Here is a 19,538-nt window from a genome sequence, read left to right as displayed (position 1 = left end):
TACACAGCAAAAATTGTAGTGTTGATTCGAGTTAAATTCCCAGTGTAAATTATTCCGAGTGAATGGGTGTTGATTTGTGTGTTATTTTAACACTTACAGTGCAGAAAAAGCTCTGAGGGGGACGTCATTTCACGGAGTTCGGAGCATACACTTATTTTGAGTTACTTTCCACATCCGGTTTTTTCGCGGTCATTCATTGACGAGCGGGATTTGTCTTCACTTACCGTGGCAGTGAACTAAGCTAAACGCCCAGAAGAAAGCTGTGTGGGATTGGGATATTCGTTTAAGAAGGTAAGAACCACATTTATCAATTTATAAAGGCTGTTTGTCATTATTTAAACCATGTTTTAACGTTAAGTGGGTGTGATGCAGTCGATGTGCTTACATGTGGATTAATGGAATTTGCTTGCTAGCTAGCTAACGAGTGATTTAGCATTTTTTCCTTATATTTATCAACTGTACTATACTGTACTGTAAAAATGTACGTTGTGTGTTTAAATGTGATACAAGTGCTTAACATTGCATTTACTATGGTTCTATGAGAGAACATTTTCAAACATTTTCAAATTTATAAATGTATTCTTTAACACTAAGTCAGTCCAGCAACTGTAAAACCATAAAATTACGTTAGTGTGTTTTAATATAAAATGTGCTTAAGGTGTTCAGGGTTTCCCGCAGAAAACTTGTTAGTCAAGGTGGTTGGTCGTCCGACGGGGGGGGGGCTACCGGCGCTGTTTAGCTAGGTCGTCCGACGGGGGGGGGGGGGGGCTACCGGCGCTGTTTAGCTAGGTCGTCCGACGGGGGGGGGGCTACCGGCGCTGTTTAGCTAGGTCGTCCGACGGGGGGGGCGGCTACCGGCGCTGTTTAGCTAGGTCGTCCGAGTCCGACTGGGACGCCGTAGTTAAGGCGGCAGGCTGCAAAGTGCTGCGGGAAACCGTGGTGTTAGCTAGCTAGTTCTTTGTTGCGTTGTCGACAGTTTCAAGATGATTTGTGCACGCCCGCGTTTGTTTTTCGTCAGTAATGAAGGCCTGCGCCATTAATATGGCAGATATACCGACTGCTGCAGCTATGTTTCTGCTGTGGAAGTCCTAGATATGTTGGAAAATTAAACTGCGTCACGTCTGGATTAGTAACCTCATCTGGTGGAACGAACCAGCCTTCTCAAGTAACTAACTTTACCTGTGCGGTTCAGATTTAACTGTTTAGTTATTGCAATAAACTGATAAAAACTAAGCTAAAATACAAACATTATGATGAAGATTTGTTAAACGTTTGTATTCATACTAAATCAGGTCCTTCCACAAGACAACAACCAAACAACTTTTTAAAATGTTCGTTCCTTAAATAGAGTTTAGGGCAATAGTGGATTTATCCAAGTGGTGTGAACCCAACATAACTAATTCCGCCGTTATTTACTTGTGAAATGGGTCTAAAGTAAGCCGAAACAGCAACATTGTGCATATGATGAACAATCATCACTGTTGTTGGTGAAACATATGTTATCATCTCCTTGCAGGAGATTGAACCGTTTTTTTCCTTTTTTCACTAGCTGCAGTTTCAGGATGTTGCTGAAGGTGAAATGCAATGGTATCAAGAAGTACATCAAATTGCCCTCAGGCTTCACCTATTCAGAATTCATCAGGGAAGGTAAATCATTTGAAGGCAAAATGAAATATGAAGCCAATTTAACAACAAATCACAGCACAATATGATCTGTGGCAGAACTATTTAAATACTTTTGTATTTAACAGTTTATATTACATTAATGACAGTGGAATCATCAACATTAGTTAGAACATGGTTGTACATGATTCTTTTTAGTTTAACAGAGTTAAGCAGGATGATTTCAAATTTGCTCCAGGTGACTTAATCTGCTTACATTCCCTCCTTTTTACAGTCAAAAACAAGTTTGGGCTTCCTGATGTAGCTCAACTTGACATTTTTGATGATACTGACACAGCAGTAGAGGAAGACATTCTTCTAGAGCTGTTGGAGGCCAATCCAGACATGTGCCTGACAGTATGTGACAGCATGTCCAATGAAGGTAGGTGTCATTAAGAAAACCAATGTTAATGGATAGGGCTATTTGGTGCACCTAACATTGACCTTTCTTTATGGAAGGAACATGGCAGTGGTCAAGGTTAGATGAAATTTGTTACAGATTAATAAAAATATAATCTGAATTCGTTAAGGTTACTTAAAATGTTTATACTTAAATGGATAAAGCCACATTAAGTTAATAAAATTCTCTCTTTTTAAAGACTTTTCTCCTCTAGATCATTCAACATCATCTTCCCTCACGGACACCATATCACTTCCTTCAAGTGACAGTGACCTTAGAGAACTGGGTATGACCACAGGCAGAAATAGATCCAGCAAAGAAGACATGAGCAGTTCTGCAACAAAGGCTTCCGTATCAGAGGCGGCAAAGGAGGTAATTGAGAGCTGGAAACGTCTTATTTTGATTTACTATCAATTATAAGGTGTCACGTTTAAGCATTTGGTTCCAAACTCACTTTTTATCAATGAAAATGTTATTTGCTCCCTTCATAGATGTTTAACTTTCACAACACTTCTGTTTTTTGTCATTCCTCTGAACACTCGTAGTCTATATAGACATGTTGTGGTATGTTTTTTCTAATAGACTGAATTGAACACTGAACCTTATTTTCCCTTTTCCTGTTATGTGAGTAGATTGTAGAAAATGCCTTGCTTAAGAAGCCTGGAGGAGAGGATATTCTTGAGGAGTACAAGTCAGAAAATTCACTAATGCACCGCACTCGGAGACAGCTTGTCAACATATTGGCGAGTGATATGACTGAGAGAAATGGGTAAGATTTAAAAAGGAATTACAAAGAAATGTAATAAGACTGTAATCTTGTAATGATATAATTAATGTAATGATATAACTAATGTTTCTTGTACTAAAGAAATGATTAAAGATGGACTTCTCTCCATAGCAGGATTCCTTCCCGTCAGCAGAAGGAGAAGTATGCTCTGGGAATTATTACTCTCTTTCCCTCACTGAAGGATCCTTTTTCTCCAAAGGGCTATGTAAGTTATTCAACCTTAAGAAAACACAGCAGCAGATTTACAGTAAAGGGCTTTGGCGTTGTAGTTTTCATTCTAAAATAACTACTGTTGTTTATAAAATTGAAAATATTTCAGAAATATTTCAGAATTTAACAATCATGATGGTGCTCTGACTTGAAACTACTTGGGTAATAAGGATATTAAAAACAACATCTGTTAAATAAGTAATTGTTCTTATGTTTCACAATGCTGTATTTTCACTTTATGTAAGATTGTTTTGTGATTATTTGTGTTTATTCATTTAAATGTAACAGGAGCATTTCTATGATGGGGAAAGAGGAACTGGATATTTAGCGTGGCGCCTCAAAACCATTTCCAGGACTTCAGCAAAACGGCCAGTCAAAGAAGTCTCAGTGCATCAAGCACAAGGACCAAAGCGCCAAAGATCAGCAACCACACTGCCTCAGCAGCTTGATGGAGATGCCTGCAGGGAGGCCATTTCATTTCTTGTTCACTCCCCTGATGAAGCAAGTGTATTTCAGAAGATGAAGATGACGTTTCAACATCGTCAGGACCTAGTGCATGACCCACAAAGAAGCACAGATGTCTTCAAAACATTTCCACGCTTTTTAGATGTCAAAGGACTTGTGAGTTGTTGATATTTCTTTTATTTAAACCGAAGTCTTGAAAATATCCAGTGTTTTGCTGGATGTTAGCCATGAAAACACCTAATCATTCTTCTTCCTCGCTTATTGATTGTCTTTTTCCAAAATCTTTATTCTGATTTACACTCATTTAATATACCACACACTGATATCAAATCGCTTCTGTGTGTGTGTGATCAACAGGTGAATCAAGACTTCCTCCTGCTGTTTGGTGCTGAAACAGCCTCCAAGATGCTTGAGAAGTGGGACACCTCATTCAAGCTCAAGGTCATCAAAGAGGCCAAACAACTGACTCCGACAACTGAGCTGTGCCGACTTCTAAAAGCTGCTGAGAAACTTGCAGAGAACGATGAAACGGGTAAACTACACAGCATGCATTGTTCATATTATGAATTTTCTAGCTATTTTCATCTTTTCCTATTAGACATTAATGCCTTGTTTTTCCTCCTGATAGACTGGGACAGTGACATCGCTTCCATGCTGCTTCTTCTCTATCTCTTGCCACCCACAGCGGGACGGAAGAGGACCAAAATAAGTCCAAGTGCTGCAGTGGAGAAAATGGTGCACTTTCATAAGGTACATTATATGCCTCATTTGTTAAAATTCCACGAGACAGTTTTTTTAGTTATATGCACCTGCTAGCCATTTGTTGCCTTTAAATTGTGTTCCTTCCAAATAAATGGTATTGCAGGCCAGTATGTCCCAATTATTTGAGGACTGTTTTTCCAGTGAAGCAAATTATTTCATTCACAGGGGCAGTTTACAAAATGTCTATTACATTTACATAGACCAGCAAGTACCAGATTCATCTGAAGGTGTACACATAATATGTTTTTTTCTTTTTAGTCATGCTGCAGCATCAATGAATATCTGCAGGAAAGGGAGACTAAACAACCATACATCCTTGCCGTTGGCCGAACCCAGAAGGCGATTGATACCTTCTACATCGTCGTTGACAAACAGCTCATCCTCTGCCAAGCCACCAGCTCGTTGGGTGCTTTTGATGAACTGTTTAAATCCCACTACGTGTTCAACTTGTCTTATGATGAGTCCCTGGTCCATTTCTACACTTTTCTGCAGACAACGGTCTACAACATTGATGCTACCACAACAGATGAGTCTCCAAGAGTTTGTGAGTTGCGGGCAAAACTTTTGAATGACATATGAATATGTTTAAATGTTTTGTATGTCAAGCAGTGCATGCTACCAGTCAGTGCCTTTTATATTGTACCATTATGTTCTCTGTAAGTGTGCATAGAGTGCAGTTGTGTGGTGCTTGGATATTTGTAATTAAAAAAGATTAATTCATCAAATGCTTGTTTTTTCTGGTAATGAAAAAGCATGTTCAGAACATCAAATGTGATGAATACACTTTAGTGTAAAATAACACTGAATGATATAAATTAACACTTTTAAGAGTAAGGGAGTAACACGATTTAGATGTAAAAATACACTTTAAAGTGTCATCACATAACACTGTGAATGTTAGAAATTAACACCCTCAGTGAAAAGGAATAACCCCAGTTTAGTGTAAAAATTACTCTTAAATGTGTTAAGAAACAACACTCTAAGTGTTACATTTTTAACACTATTATGGAGTTAAAATATTAACACCGTCCAAAGTGTAAATTTAACTCTGAACTGGTGAGGATTATATAAACTCAGGGAAAGTGTTAAATTTGACTCTATGGGAGTTGAATTAACACTGACGTTTTTGCTGTGTAGCACTGTAAAAAATAACGGCAGCTTTACTCATTTCAATCAATAGTTCATCCATGGCTCCGTCCTAAGAAACGCGGAGTGTTGACAGTCACCTTCTCAGGGTCAGGAGAGTCTGGTTTGATGACGATGTGGATGGTGGAAAGAGAGCCAGGTGACACCTTTAATCCAAACTGCTGAATGTTGTCGGCCAGCACTTGAACAGCTTCGTTCAGCGGGTATCTCAAAACTATTCCATGTCCGATAATGGGGAAGGCCACTGAGCACAAGCCCTGCTGTACGCAAAGGTCCAAGCACCTCCTCAGCCCAGCGCCAAGCACCTGGGCAACAAAGAGCAGACATTTCCTCTGTGCTTTCAAAGGTTACTCCAAAAGTTACCAATAGGTTTCACTTTACCTGCACACTGCTCCCACTGACTCCATCCCATGGCAAGCACTCAAGGAAGAAGAGCTTGGAGCAGCCCAGAGATGGAGGAGCATCGACCTGCAGAACGTCGCCGGGGTGGAGGACGCCACTCGCTGCCATCGAGTCGAACCTCCACTGGATTTCGTTCCCGGCTTTAGTCAACAGGCTTTTGCCAATTTTAGTAGAAGTCAGCTTCCGGTTGAGCATTGGAACCACTAACGCATTCACCTGTGGAGAGAAGGTGCAGAAAAAACAATTTGAGTATCTGCATCACTTCTTTATTGTTTAATGTAAAGCAGAACAGAAATGATCAAACCTGCTGATCCTCCAACAAGCCAAACCCGATCTCCAGACTTGGCTTGTTGACGATACTCCCAGCAGCCATGCTGCCTGCTCCCGGAAAAGGTCGGAACGCTGCGCTCCCCGGGCTTCTGGTGCTTTGTGGCTTAATTATCACACTTGGACACTGCAGACTTTGCTGTTCTCTGATAAGAACCTGACAGGAGCTCTCTACCAGCTCCTTGGCCACTCTACCCTCTGCTTGGAAGTACCTTTGAGCCCCTGGACCATCTAGAACCAACGTGTCTACCATCAGACTGTCCAGAGCTGAGCTCAGGGCCTGCTGGGTCTCCTGGACCAGACAACGGGGACCAGACACAAGCACACATGGGTAAAGATAAGAAGAGGTCGTTAAGGTCACCTCGGTCTGCTTCATGCCAATCAGGTTCACAAATTCATTGAGACAGTTGAGCAGTTCAGGATGTGGTAGCTTCAGCACTTCTTGTGTCCCGACTTGGTTGATCTGGTATTCATGCAGAACCTCTTTGAGCTTTTTCACATCTTCACTGTAGCCCACCAGTTGTACTTCGGGGGCTGCGGTTCCGACGGGTCCTGGGACGAAGCCGAAGTCCACTCTGAACTCTCGAGAGTTGGCCCTGTTCTTGGCTCTGTTGAGGATTTCCTTCACAGTGTCCAGATCCGAAGGTACGGCCGCGGCTCCCTGCAGTTGCAGATTTTCCGCGGCGAGGTCTCTCCGCACCGCCACCTCGGCCTCATCCAGGGCGTCAGAGGACAAACTGGACAGGAGCAGGTCGGACCCCGCCTCCAGGGAAACGGGGTTTCTGAGGCTTTGCTGGAAGCGGTCCTCGTACTTGGGGATGACGTCCCTGGATTTTATAAAGCTCAGCACAGCCGAGCAGAGCTTGACTCTCTTTTCCTTTACCTTCTTCATCAGTTCTTCCAGTTTTGTAGCTCCCGACTGCACATCCTTGTTTGGGCCTTCCAAGGTGATCCTACCGCGTTCTATCAGGATTTTTACTTCAGGGTAATACGCACACATTTCTCCACCGAACTCTTCTTTCACCAGTTTGAACTGCTTCTCCGCAATCGGTAATTCCTTCCGGGTGGGCATGCTCTTTTGGACCATAGATATCCTCTCATTCACCGCCTCAACCTCTCCAACGACCACGACGTAACCGCTCTCACTGTACGCTTTGATATCGCCTGTCACAAAGGACGGGTCCTGCTGTAGCATTTTGACTTCTTTGGGCTCAACCGCAGTATAGCAACAGTAGGTCTCATTGACACCGGTGAAGACCCGGTCCACCTGTGTCTCCCATTTCTCTGCTACACCAAAGGCTCCTCCTGGGGCCTTCTCAATATCCCCCCTAACCACCGCCTCCTCGTTATCAAAGTCCAACTCCACCGTGCAGCCAATACAAGATAGTCGCTTCTGTAAGACTTTATTAGCTTTTGGGCTGTCTCTCAGGAAGTACAGGAGGAAAAGGTCCAGCGGGAAAACCTTCTCAAGGCATTTTGTGTTTGCTTTTGGGAATGTCTGTAGAAGAAAAGCAACATAAAAGAAATCAATTCATCTTCAGTAATGTATGCGATTAGAAGCAGACTGTTTTATAATATATAAAAGTTAGGGCTGCCAATAGATTTTTTTTAAATGAACTAATTAACTGCACATTTTGAGATTCATTAATCGTGATTAATCTCAATTAATACATGTTGTTACAATGTTGTTGTTAATGAATGTTTGTTTTTCTTCTACAGAATTAATCTTACAAGTAATGATTGATCACTTTTTAGAAAGCATGTATTTTAGACACTGTTGGTTAATGGTTAATGTTGTTTCAAACACAAAACTACACACATTTGATCATCTTGGAGGCAGAAGTCCACCTGGTGAAAAAGTGACTCTTCCTTCTGTCCTCATGCACTTTGCTCTCAACTCTCCATCATTGGACGGCTGTGTTTGAAGTGCCAACGATCTCCACACATTAAGCCAGGGCGTTTTCCAAAGCACCGTCTTTTAGGGACACAGTGGTGGTCCTCTGCAGACTGGAAGTAGCCTAGCAGCTAGCTTAGCCTAGCGATGCTTTACGTGGTCTGTTTGCCCTTCCGTTTGACACGTGGAGGAATTCATCTGCACAGTTCTCCTCTCTTTGTCTTAAGCTCTCTTTGTCTTAAGCTCTCTCCATCTTCAGCTCGCGTCTCTTGTGTCTAACTGACTGCAGCTAGCGGTGGTTTTGTTTTCCGAGGTGAGCGATTTTAGCGCACAGATTAACAGCCCTAATGAAAATGTATCCGCCGGCCTGCACTTCAACTTGCGTGACATTTCCCTTCGGATGTTGACTGCTGAGAAGTCCAACCCAAACGTAAGTGTATTCAAATCATGTGGCTCGGAGCAACAGGAAGTCACCTGGGACGAGATGGAGGACGGCGGGTTGCCAGGCTCCGATGGCATCGATCGGCTCACTGTCAGACGAACTTCTCCGCAAGGAAGGGAGATGGTGTGAAACTTCCTCAGCAAAACCCTTTCCTGGTCTGTCAAAAGAATACAGTTGTCAGATATCATCAGAGTCCTGCGTTAAAACAGGTACATTCGTTCTTTTGATCTTTTTACTTCCATTTTACACAGGCTTTAGGGACATTCCTTCCTCGGAAAGAACTGCCAACCACACGCACCAACAGACTCAGGCATGAAAATAATACAAAAGCACGAGTATGTTCTAGCGACTCCTTTGCGCTAGATGGAATTCCGTACCTTCTTTCTCCTTGAAACAGATCTTATAAGTGTTGCCTTCTGCCTCTTCAATCGTCCCACAATCACCTCCACCAGACTCTCTTTTTATCTGAAAGTACCTTCTGATTTTCCCCTTCTCCTTGTCTTTCAGATCTTTTGCCTCAAAGAACAACGGATATTGGTATTCATCCATTTTACCTAAACTCTGATCTTCAAACTCATGTAAGGCACGTCCTATGCTGACGTTTTTTTATTTTTCCGGTTTCACTTTCCTTTCTATGCTGGCTTAGCTTTCAGGTCTCATGTTCATGTATTTGCATTTGGCACACCCAGTCTATATTTAGGGTTAACTGACTGGTTCGTCTTGGTGCTAACATTGATATCATATGTTATCTATTTGATGTGAATGAATGTACATTAAATTATTACATGACATGTCATTTGCATATACACTAGGCTCCGACAGTATTCTGACACTCTTTATTAGATGTCCAATGTAGCTCGTCATCTCGCCGTGTGACGTCACGCCACAGCGAAATGGAACCAATAAAAAAAAAAGAGACAGCAGCAGGTAAAACAGACGCTACCAGTTCAAACCATCAGATGTCCTCCTTGGACTAAAAACTGCACTGATGCACTGACTGCTGAGAAGCAGCAGCTTTCAGTCAGCCGATGCGGTGACACACAAACACAGTCCAGTAAATGAGTACAGACTATGATAAACATATTATATCCACTCATCCACACTAACAAAATTGTGATAGTGTTTTTTTACACTTTGTACTTTTGTCTCATGTGTTTATTTTAAGTTTTATTAACACGTTCACGTTTGTGTTTATCAGCATTTCTGGCCCCAAAATTCCCAGTTGTCCTCCGCTGGCAGGTCTTTCCACTGATGATGTGATCCAGATAAAAGCTCAAAGACCAGCATCTGAAACAACAAGTTTCACCATTATTCCCTCATTTGTAGATAGATTACCTCTATCTGCCCTTGATTACTGTGGAAGAGCTTTTTGACTTACAGGCAGGGTTCGAAATGAGGGGGGTATAAGTCATTAGGGAGCCCCTATAAGAATTTATTTTTAGATTTTGGGAGGTCCCCGACAAATATTTTTAACATTAAAAATGATTGTGAAAAGGTCTTTTGTAACGTTTTTATATTAACAATAATTAATTTACTACCTTGGGCAGCAATAAGGGCAGCTAATAGCATCACAGATTGTTGTTGTGCTCTATGACGCAGACCCGTAGGTTACTGTTGAACGAAGCCTCACAAAAAGTGAAATCCCCAATGAAAATGCTGTAAGTGCTTCGATTATGTTTATATCTCCATAATAATTGCTTATTATAGTAAAATATTTGGAGTTGGTGTTCCCATATCAAAAGTTGCATTAACTAACTTAGATACCCAGTGTAATGATTAGAAGAGTTTCTTGCTGTACGTGTATGAAGCCAAAGAACCTGCCAGCTAACAGCAGACAGTTAGCAGTTAGCTAGACTAGTTATTCAAAGCTAGCAAACCAAGCTCATTGTCCAGTCAGTGATTACGAAAGATGGCGAGGACTTAATTCAAGTCTGTGAGTTTTGAATGTCATCTACGTGAATCGTGTAGATCCGAAGAGGTTCTTTTCCGAAATCCGGTGCTAATACGGTACAGGTGTCTTAACGGCCGTTATCTACCGGACCGAATAGCAACTCTGATTTCGGTGCCTTCCTTAGAGGCCACTTAAAGGCCTCCGAGGGAACTGAAGCAGCGCCGCACGGGACGCTAGTAAACACTACACTAGACAGCAGGTAACGTTAGCCTACCGTTAGCTAGCAGCTGAAGTATATATATATATATATATATATATATATATATATTAAATATGTCAATGGAGCAACCACGGTTAAAATACTGACAGCTAAACGGTGTAAAGTGTGTCTGTGTTTCACTGAACAGTCTGTAGCTGCCGTTGTCTGTAAAACAAACAGATGTTGCGTTCACGTGAAATTCGCCTCGCCAGCCTTGTGCTGCATTCGTAGTTCTTGTAAAATACCCTTTTCCCGTTGTTTTTGTTGTTTAATAGTAATTTACTGGTGAAATAAGTTTTTGTTATATGTTATTGTTATTACATTATTAATAATTCATTTAATTTTCAGCTGACTATCAGCTGACTACCCGTGTCAACGGGTTGGAAGAAGACCTACAGGGCACCCCTGCTTCTTTTTTTTTTAGTTAGTAAAAAAAAAAGAAGCAGGGGTGCCCTGTAGGTCTTCTTCCAACCCGTTGACACTAACTGATGAAGTTGTTAACAAATAAATAAAATATTTTGAAATCAAAATCAACCCTTAACATGTTGATTTTAAATAATGTGGTTACTATTGGATTATTTATAGATTGACTACTTTAAAACAAAGTAAACCATCTAATGTAGGTACAGTCTTTATAGACATCATTATTATTCAATCCAGCGGCTAGTTGTTTTACAAATTCCATTGACATAAGGGATGTGAAATGCCATTTGTATTTCATCAAACCCTTTGAAGGTGCATGGTGCCATAATGAGGACACCTGGTGGATTTAGGTAACTTAGTTAACTTCCTTGCTCAAGGAAAGAATGACCTGTTATCCACTTTGTCATGTCAGGGATTTATATAAGGTGCTGTAACTTTGTTGCTCCAGAATTAGAGGGTTACCTGTTTGATTATAGCCAATCCACTTCTCCAGACACCACTACAATACTGGGACTAGTCTAAACCATGAAAAACATCCCAAGACCATTATCCCACCTTCAAAATATGTCAATATAGTTTTGCCAGCAGTATATAGTATATAGCAAGGGAGTCTTCAGTATTTTTTATAGTTACATTTTAGGGGACCCCCCAAGAGTCCTAAGTCATTTCGCAACCTGCTTACAGGGCAGGTTCAAACACGCTTGTTGTCCTTAAAACATGTCTGACTGCAGCCAACGGGCATGTCTTACCCTTTCCTTAATTACCTCTTGAGCAATAAGTGGTTAGTCTTACTCAAGTATTGTTCAACTGAATCCATGGGATATTTCCTCGACCGGATATGAATTCAAAAAGCACAAAAGGATAACTTTTATTGGACCTGAAATGAACCAGCCACACTTTACGAGGCCTGACTACACGCAGTGATTTCAATGTTGAAATCAAATTGAAATGAGGTCTATGACGTCTATGACCTCATTGCAACATCTTTTCAACCGGGGCCAAAAAGTGTGTGAAACATCAACGTGCTAGAAAAGGCTACATTTCTTGATTATGTGTCATGTTGTAACGTAAGGATGAAAGAGAGACAATAATATAATTTTCTTAAAACGTCATGAATATGGAAATACAGACTGTGTGTCGTTAACAATGTGCTTTAAGGACATAATAATGTGAGCCGTTTCAAATATTACTTCAAAACACTTAACTCTGCTCACATCTGTAACGCGCATGCGCAACTTCTTCTGGGAGCGGAGCGCCGTGAACGGGCTGATACAACCACGGCTACCGGCCCCAATACTCTGTAAGTAGGTGAGTGTTAGAACGAAGCACACCTGGAACTATAACCAGTTATTTTACTTGCCCACTCGATATGGGAAAGACTGTTGTTTTTGGTAAGCTAGTTCGCGGCTGAATTCTGCCTGTAAACAAGCCTGTAAACAAGCTAGCCAAAACATCGTAAGGTACTGCATGCTTAAAGCAACATTGTAAAGTATGGTACTGTGTAATATACCTGGAAATGTTACTCCAAGTAAACAATCTATAAAAAAGGGTTCTAACACACCTGCTGCTGTTATCATTATTATCATTAGTCACTTTTTTATTACTGTCATCATAAACCCAAATTACAAACTTTGCCTTTTCCCTAAAGTCTTTATTCTCCTCTCCTCACAGGTTCCTGTGGATGGAGGTTACATCTGATGGAGTTTGTCCCTGCAGTTGTCCTGCCGTACACCTGGCGTACTATTCTAAATATTTGAATAATTTCTGTCGTAGGAATTGAACGTACTGTACATCTTTAAGTTGTTCATTCTGTACACACTGTCTCCTCCGCTGTTCTCCCTTTAGGTTTTGTCCAGTTGAAGGGAGTTTTACCTGTGCCCATGTGATGGTTTTGGGACACGATGCTGCATGTTTACAGACTGTAAAGCTTCCTCGAGCTTATTTTTCATTTTGGGTTGAACAAAAAAAAATGATTTGAAATCTGCAACTGAGGGGTGTTCTGCCTGAAAATGAAGTGCCAATAATTCAGAAAAATGGTTTACAAACACAACATTCTAAACTAACTGCTTCATGTTGTTGCTGCACTTTACATTACATCACATGTCATTTAGCTGACGCTTTTATCCAAAGCGACGTACAATAAGTGCATTTCCACATAGATACAAACTCAGAAGAACAAGTAACAAGAAAGTACAATTTTCATCAAATCAGCAGTTTCAAAACATGTTATAGAAAAGTACCATTATAAGTACAATTTAAGTGCTATGATTTGTTAGTGCTACAGTTTGTTAGTGTCTTAGTCAAGGTAGAGTCTAAAGAGGTGTGTCTTGAGTTTAAAGATGTAGAGGCTCTCTGCAGTCCTGATGTCATCGGAGAGCTCATTCCACCATCTGGGAGCAGGACAGCAAAGAGTCGCGATCTCACCGAGTGCTTTTCTCTCAGTGAGGGAGGAACAAGCAGCTTGGCAGATGCAGATCGGAGTGTGCGGGTTGGGATGTAGGGTTTCACCATGTCCTGGATGTAGACTGGTCCCGATCCATTCACAGCATGGTTTGTCAGTACCAATGTTTTGAACTGGATGCGGGCAGCCACTGGTAACCAATGAAGAGAACGGAGAAGTGGTGTGGGAGTATTTCGGAAGTTTGAAGACCAGTCGAGCTGCTGCATTCTGGATGAGCTGCAGTGGTCGTATGGCGGTACCTGGGAGACCTGCCAGCAGAGAGTTACAGTAGTCAAGGCGGGAGATGACAAGCGCCTGAATCAGTACCTGTGCCGCCTTTTGAGTGAGAAGGGGTCGTATTCTCCAGATGTTCTAGAGCGTATATCTACAGGATCGGGTCGTCGCTGCGATGTTGGCAGTCAGGGAGAGTTGGGAGTCGAGTGTCAGGCCGAGGTTCCTGGCACTCTGAGTGGGCGTTAACACGGAGTCGCCAAAGTTAACGGTCAGGTCTTGAGTGGACTTTTGAGCTTTTTTCCAGGGAAGAAAAGTAGTTTGGTTTTGTCGGGGTTGATCTTCAGGTGATGAGCGGACATCCACTGGGAGATGTCAGTCAGACATGCAGAGATCCGTGCCGCCACCTGAGTGTCAGAGTCGGGGAAGGAGAGAATTAGTTGGGTGTCGTCGGCATAGCTGTGATAGGAAAAACCATGCGAGCGAATGACGGAGCCAAGGGAGTTGGTGTAAATTGAGAAGAGGAGGGGACCCACGACGGAGCCCTGAGGAACTCCAGTAGTAAGAGGACAAGGTTCCGACACCGATCCTCTCCAAGTTACCCGGTAGGTGCGACCATCAAGGTAGGATGAGAGAAGAGAGAGCGCGGATCCTGTGACACCAAGTTTCTTCAGTCTTGTTGGGGTTGATCTTCATTAGTTGGGTGTCATCGGCATAGCTGTGTTAGGAGAAACCATGCGAGCGAATGACAGAGCCGAGAGAGTTGGTGTAGAGAGAGAAGAGGAGGGGACCCAGGACGGAGCCCTGAGGAACTCCAGTAGTAAGAGGACAAGGTTCCGACACAGATCCCCTCCAGGTTACCCGGTACTTATAATTCCATAGTTTATTTTTATATTCTGTTTTTGTATAGGAAAAGTGTTTAGTGTTATATTGATATTAATAAATACAAATTAATCAAATGTGTTGTCCTTGTTAAGGGCTGTTGACATGACAACTGTAACTGTAAGTCTTGGTCTAAACAAGACTAAACAAATCTATTCATCGTCTCCTCAACCAAAAAAATGCTCACTGTGGAACTTCACTTCCAGCCATTGAGGAAGTCTAGAGGAAACGCTGTCTGTGTCGAGCTGGAAGCATTCTCCAGGACGCCTCCTGCACACAGGCCGGTCTCCCTCCTGCCCTCAGGCAGGCGCTTCAGCTTCTTCTGGACAAGGACCAGCAGACTGAGGAACAGTTTCTTTCCCAGAGCTGTGTCCTTACTGAACTCTTCCACGTGCAAACCTCTGCCCCCACTCCTCAACCACCACCGACAAACCCCTCAACTCGTCATCTCCCCCCACTGACCAAAGACTGAACACCATCACTACTGGACCTCCCTGCACTCAAACACTTTGGAATCTGTTTGCACTAAAAACTATGCACTGAACATTTGACTAGTCTAGTAACGTTAGGCAGCTATTGTTTACTGTGATGGACTATTTAACGCTCACTCAATCTGTATTACCTTACTAACTAGGTAATATCATAGGCCCATTTGCCTTTTGTAAATTATGTTTATAGTTCCTGCGTATAGTCTACCTACATTTAAATGCACCAATCAACCCGTATAATGTGCACATATTACCTCAATCAATCTGCATATCTCATATTGTATAACTTATATCTGTAGGATATTTATTATTATCTGTATACTTGTACCTTCTACTATTGCACTTCTGGTTGGAAGCTAAACTGCATTTCGTTGCTCTGTACTTGTACATAAGTAATGGCAATAAAGTTTAATCTAATCTAATCTAAAAATGTGCTGTCCTTGTTGAGGGCTGTTGACATGACAACTGTGACTACAGATGTAAATTTCCAGCGAGCAATTTGAGATAAACTGACAACTGTTTACCCCCCATCCGCCCCCCTCAATTCCTGTCTTTTTACTCTACTGACACCTACTTGGAAGTGCTTCTTTTTTTCCAGCCAGTGTCTCCCAACCTAAGCAGCATGTTGCAGGACAAAATGACCTGGTGTTGCTCTGTCCATTTATATTCCTTCAGAATCTAAATAAAGGGGGAAATGGGTTCCAGAACACACAGGAACAGTCCACATTTAGGCTCTTTACAGAGGTTTTCATGATACAATCACCTGTTATCAGGTGTGAACATCATTACCACGTAAGGGCAGACAGATCTGAACTAGCCAGGATTTATATTCAAATGAGTTTTTAAGTCGATAAGCTCCCTGTCAGGTGGGAACCTGCACCATCAATAAACCGTTCACATGGAAGAGGAAGCGAAAGGCTGGGTCAGTTCCAGCATGAATATGTGAACTATTTCATCAACCGCTTCTCTGGAAGTCGTGTCGTCATCACTGCGAGCGAATAAGAGGGGGAGCAGTAAAACATGAGGCTCATATTCTTGCACTCTGAGAAGAATCCTGCACAGAAAGGGGGGAGATTCAGCAAAAGCCGCGGACCGCACAAGACTCGCCTCAACCATCTAACGATGAATACCGCAACCCAGTGCATCATTCTCCTGGCCTGCGCCGCCGTCTGCACGTCCAGCACGCGTAAGTGTGCAGATCCTCTTGGATGCCAAACGCTGTATTCGTGCATTTTAGGCTGTAACCCCCCCCCATTTCTGACTTTTTTTTTGTTTTGTTGCATGGGTCGAATTATAACAGGTGTACCCCACCCTGTGCGCGGATCATTTACCCCGCTGTCTTGGTTCTTTCAGCGATTCTGAACTGCCGCTGCGTTAAAACCATCCGGGCCGTGTCCGCCAAACTCATCGCGCGCTTGGAGACGCTCCCGCCTCGCCCGTACTGCAACAAGAAAGAACTCATGTGCGTGTGCTGCAGGTCTAACATTCACGCCGTGCACAGTTCAAGGACTTTCCGCCGGCACAGTCGATTAACCTGAAAGGCTTTTCCGTTTCTCCCCTCAGTGTCGTGCTGAAGGATGGGTCCTCCAAGTGCCTCGACCCAGAAGGGAAGTTCGCCAAAGCCATCGAGAAATATTATCGGTAATTGGCCGAAAAGCTTTTCTTATCTAAACGTTGCGCTCTCATAGTTTACAGAGTGAACGCTGGTAATTGGAGGGAGGTTGTGCCAAGTAAACGATGTGCACATCAATCTGTCAACACTGTCATTGCGCGTGGAGGACAAGAAGCGTCACAGCCTGGAGGGTTCTGATGAGCACTTTGAACCAACGCATTGTATTTACCACTGGATTAAAAACTGAGTAAAACCAATCGGGAGATTCAACTGAAACACTGAAACAATTCATGTAAGCACTTGCAAGCAGACACGGCTTCGATTCACTGGGTCATGACCCCTGAAGAAACGGCTGTAAACCGACCAGTGTTACAGAGCTTTTCAAATCAAATGTTGAACATGAAATGCTTTCTCTACAGGGACCAGGCAGAGAAGACCAGCACCGCCGGCCCCAAATCCACCGCGACGCCGAGGGCCACAGCGAGGGCCACGGCGAGGGCCAAGGCGAGGGCCGCATCATCACAGTGATCCATCCGTTTGCACGCATTCACACGCCTGAAGATTTAATCCCGGCTTCTCTTCTTCACTCACTTCAGTGTACGGGCTGCAAACTATTACACACTGAAACGTTCTGTGAAAGCCCTGATTGCGATGTATTCAAATGTGCACGTAATAATGTGAAGGTTAGTATAGTAGTTTGTTTTGTCACGAAGATATTTGTATTTCTACACCACACTGTATTTTGTAATGGCTGACTATAATGTACAACAATGACTCCACAAATGTGATGCAAAAATGTAGATCTATAAAATGTGTTAAAAAAAAAAACTTTTTGGCATTTTCTTTTAATTAACTTTGTCAGGGCCGGATGCTGGTGCAGGCGGAAGGCAGGACCCAAACGCAGAGTTTTCCAAAAAAAACAGTGCTCTTTATTCCAAACCAAAATTAAGACGTGCTCCAACAACGACTGACATTAGACAATGACGCAACAAGGGATAACATGCACACGGGGCTTAAATACACAAGGAAGGTGCAGGTGATTGCTTGATTGTTTCCACCTGTGTCCAATCACAAGACAAGGCAGGAAGTGCAGTTAACCCAGGACCACAAGGAACATGAAACTTCAAACTAAAACAGGAAGAGAGACCAAACCGAGACAAACCTTTCAGTGTACAGCAACTCTGAGACACCGAATAGGCAACTGTATTAAAGTGACGCATAAATTAGCGGCGAGGTCGACGGTTCAAATCCCGGCTGCCACATGTGCCTTGTCGAAGGGTCCAAGACACCCAACCCCCTGATTGCACCCCGGGAGAAATGCAACGCATGGGTCTAAATGACATGTAATGCAATAGAAGTTAGCGCGTGAGTCAGGGAGGCCGAACTGATTCGATGCACACGTTAAACACACATTAAACACACGTTAAACACGTGTAAAGCCTCCCGAGTTTGACTTGGCCAATGACATTTAAAAAGCCTTTGTGATGTTTTTGAAAGAGAGCAGATTTCTCCCAGGATCCATGAGGACAGTTTTTCTGTCCTTCTTGCAGACCGATGGTCCGTCTTAATGTCTCTCCGTCCGTCTGTCTGTCTTTTCGTCATGCTTTCCTAAAAGGGGAAGTGTCAAACTTGTCAGTTATGGCACCTTCCGCTGCAATTGTTATTGGAACAATGCTGATAAAGTCAGATTTTCGGCCCATTGGCCATAAAACTCGGGTTTAAACAAAAGAGTCACATTGTATCAGTAGAAACAATATTTTAGCTGATGGTCGCGTCTTCAAATTTAAGTATTGTCCCATTCAAAGACAGAACAAACTGGAAGGGAAGGCCATGGCTACATTTATATTTAAACAACACACAGGAGTACGCAGAATGTTAAAGTCTTTCTGTGCTTTGGGTTGTAAAATTCCTATGAAACATTTTTTTTTTTTAAAAGAGGACAGTTTTGCAGAGTCATACTGTAAGATAAAAAAGTCTTCCTGTCATGTGCCGCTGAGGTTTCGCCTGGTGACCCGATTGAATCCCACATCCAAGTCCCGACGTCTCGTGCTTCAGTCATCGGGGAGTGATGTTACTCAAAAGGCAAGTCAGACGGGCGCCTTGTCATAAAAAAAAAGATGATTTCAGCTCTATAATGAATACGTATGTTGTGACTCTGATTAAAGTGAGAGAGACTGAACCAGAACAAATGGATTGCAACAGTGTGGAGAGAGGCCCCACATAAGATCCTGACATGAAAATGAATGTATATACATTGCATTGTACACTACAATACTATATATATATACACACACACACACACACACACACACACACACACACATAGTATTGTAGTGTTTTTGTGATCGCACAGCATATACAATAAAGTGATTATTTTCATGTTTACCCCATTCCACTTTGTTGTGAATTTGGGAAGTAAAAGTGAAAACGTAAAAACAAAAAATACCCGATGACAGTTTGAACGGAAATAACTCATGACATGAAAAGATCAAAGCTGAAATGAAATAGAAACAGTTTACTGACACAAAGTCTGCAGTATTGTTTATGGTCATTGTCCTTCGTCTGCAGCGTGGACTCGTTTCCCCGCGGCGAGACAAACGTGAGCGGCGGCGTCCTCCCACCTCAGCGAGGCCTCGCGTCTGACCCCCCCCCCCCCACACACACACACACACACACACACACACACACACACACACACACCCCGTCCCATGACTGCCTTCTGCTGCACACGTGAAAGCACCCAAGTGGAACCGCACACACTCACATACAAACCGGGCTTTTTGGGGGGGGTTATATTTCTCAATTCCCCCCGTGA

At 42.7% G+C, this 19,538-nt stretch overlaps 3 protein-coding genes and 1 long non-coding RNA gene across 6 annotated transcripts; 3 read left to right on the top strand and 1 right to left on the bottom strand.

Moving 5' to 3' along the window:
* The first annotated feature begins 2 nt into the window (after positions 1-2).
* On the top strand, positions 3-2,339 carry LOC119223119 (uncharacterized). Of its 3 annotated transcripts, none has more exons than XR_009955865.1 (4): positions 3-291; positions 1,550-1,647; positions 1,898-2,044; positions 2,262-2,339. It is a non-coding gene; the product is annotated as an uncharacterized LOC119223119 (long non-coding RNA). The 3 variants fall into 3 exon arrangements; XR_009955866.1 differs by lacking the exon at positions 3-291 and adding an exon at positions 791-1,165; XR_005120893.2 differs by lacking the exon at positions 3-291 and having other exon boundaries at positions 1,187-1,647.
* A 636-nt stretch (positions 2,340-2,975) lies between these two features.
* On the top strand, positions 2,976-4,865 carry LOC119228479 (uncharacterized). Its single transcript, XM_062566304.1, has 5 exons — positions 2,976-3,054; positions 3,348-3,680; positions 3,882-4,056; positions 4,153-4,274; positions 4,545-4,865. Exons 2-5 carry the CDS (start codon positions 3,579-3,581, stop codon positions 4,863-4,865), a joined length of 720 nt encoding a protein of 239 aa, XP_062422288.1. The 5' UTR covers positions 2,976-3,054; positions 3,348-3,578.
* Positions 4,830-9,107, bottom strand: LOC134124424 (uncharacterized). The gene is made up of 5 exons (XM_062560825.1): positions 8,875-9,107; positions 8,530-8,654; positions 6,139-7,659; positions 5,814-6,050; positions 4,830-5,737 (listed from the first exon to the last, which is right to left on the bottom strand). Exons 1-5 carry the CDS (start codon positions 9,044-9,046, stop codon positions 5,468-5,470), a joined length of 2,325 nt encoding a protein of 774 aa, XP_062416809.1. The 5' UTR covers positions 9,047-9,107; the 3' UTR covers positions 4,830-5,467.
* Positions 9,108-16,095: 6,988 nt separating this feature from the next.
* On the top strand, positions 16,096-17,529 carry LOC119222642 (growth-regulated alpha protein-like). Its single transcript, XM_037479426.2, has 4 exons — positions 16,096-16,297; positions 16,465-16,573; positions 16,675-16,752; positions 17,143-17,529. The coding sequence occupies exons 1-4, from the start codon at positions 16,132-16,134 to the stop codon at positions 17,249-17,251; spliced, it is 462 nt and encodes a 153-aa protein (XP_037335323.2). The 5' UTR covers positions 16,096-16,131; the 3' UTR covers positions 17,252-17,529.
* Positions 17,530-19,538: the final 2,009 nt, after the last annotated feature.

The sequence above is a fragment of the Pungitius pungitius genome, chromosome 1, assembly GCF_949316345.1.
Source record: "Pungitius pungitius chromosome 1, fPunPun2.1, whole genome shotgun sequence".
In the NCBI taxonomy this organism is placed as follows: domain Eukaryota; kingdom Metazoa; phylum Chordata; class Actinopteri; order Perciformes; family Gasterosteidae; genus Pungitius; species Pungitius pungitius.
This window is presented reverse-complemented; position numbering and strand designations above follow the sequence as displayed.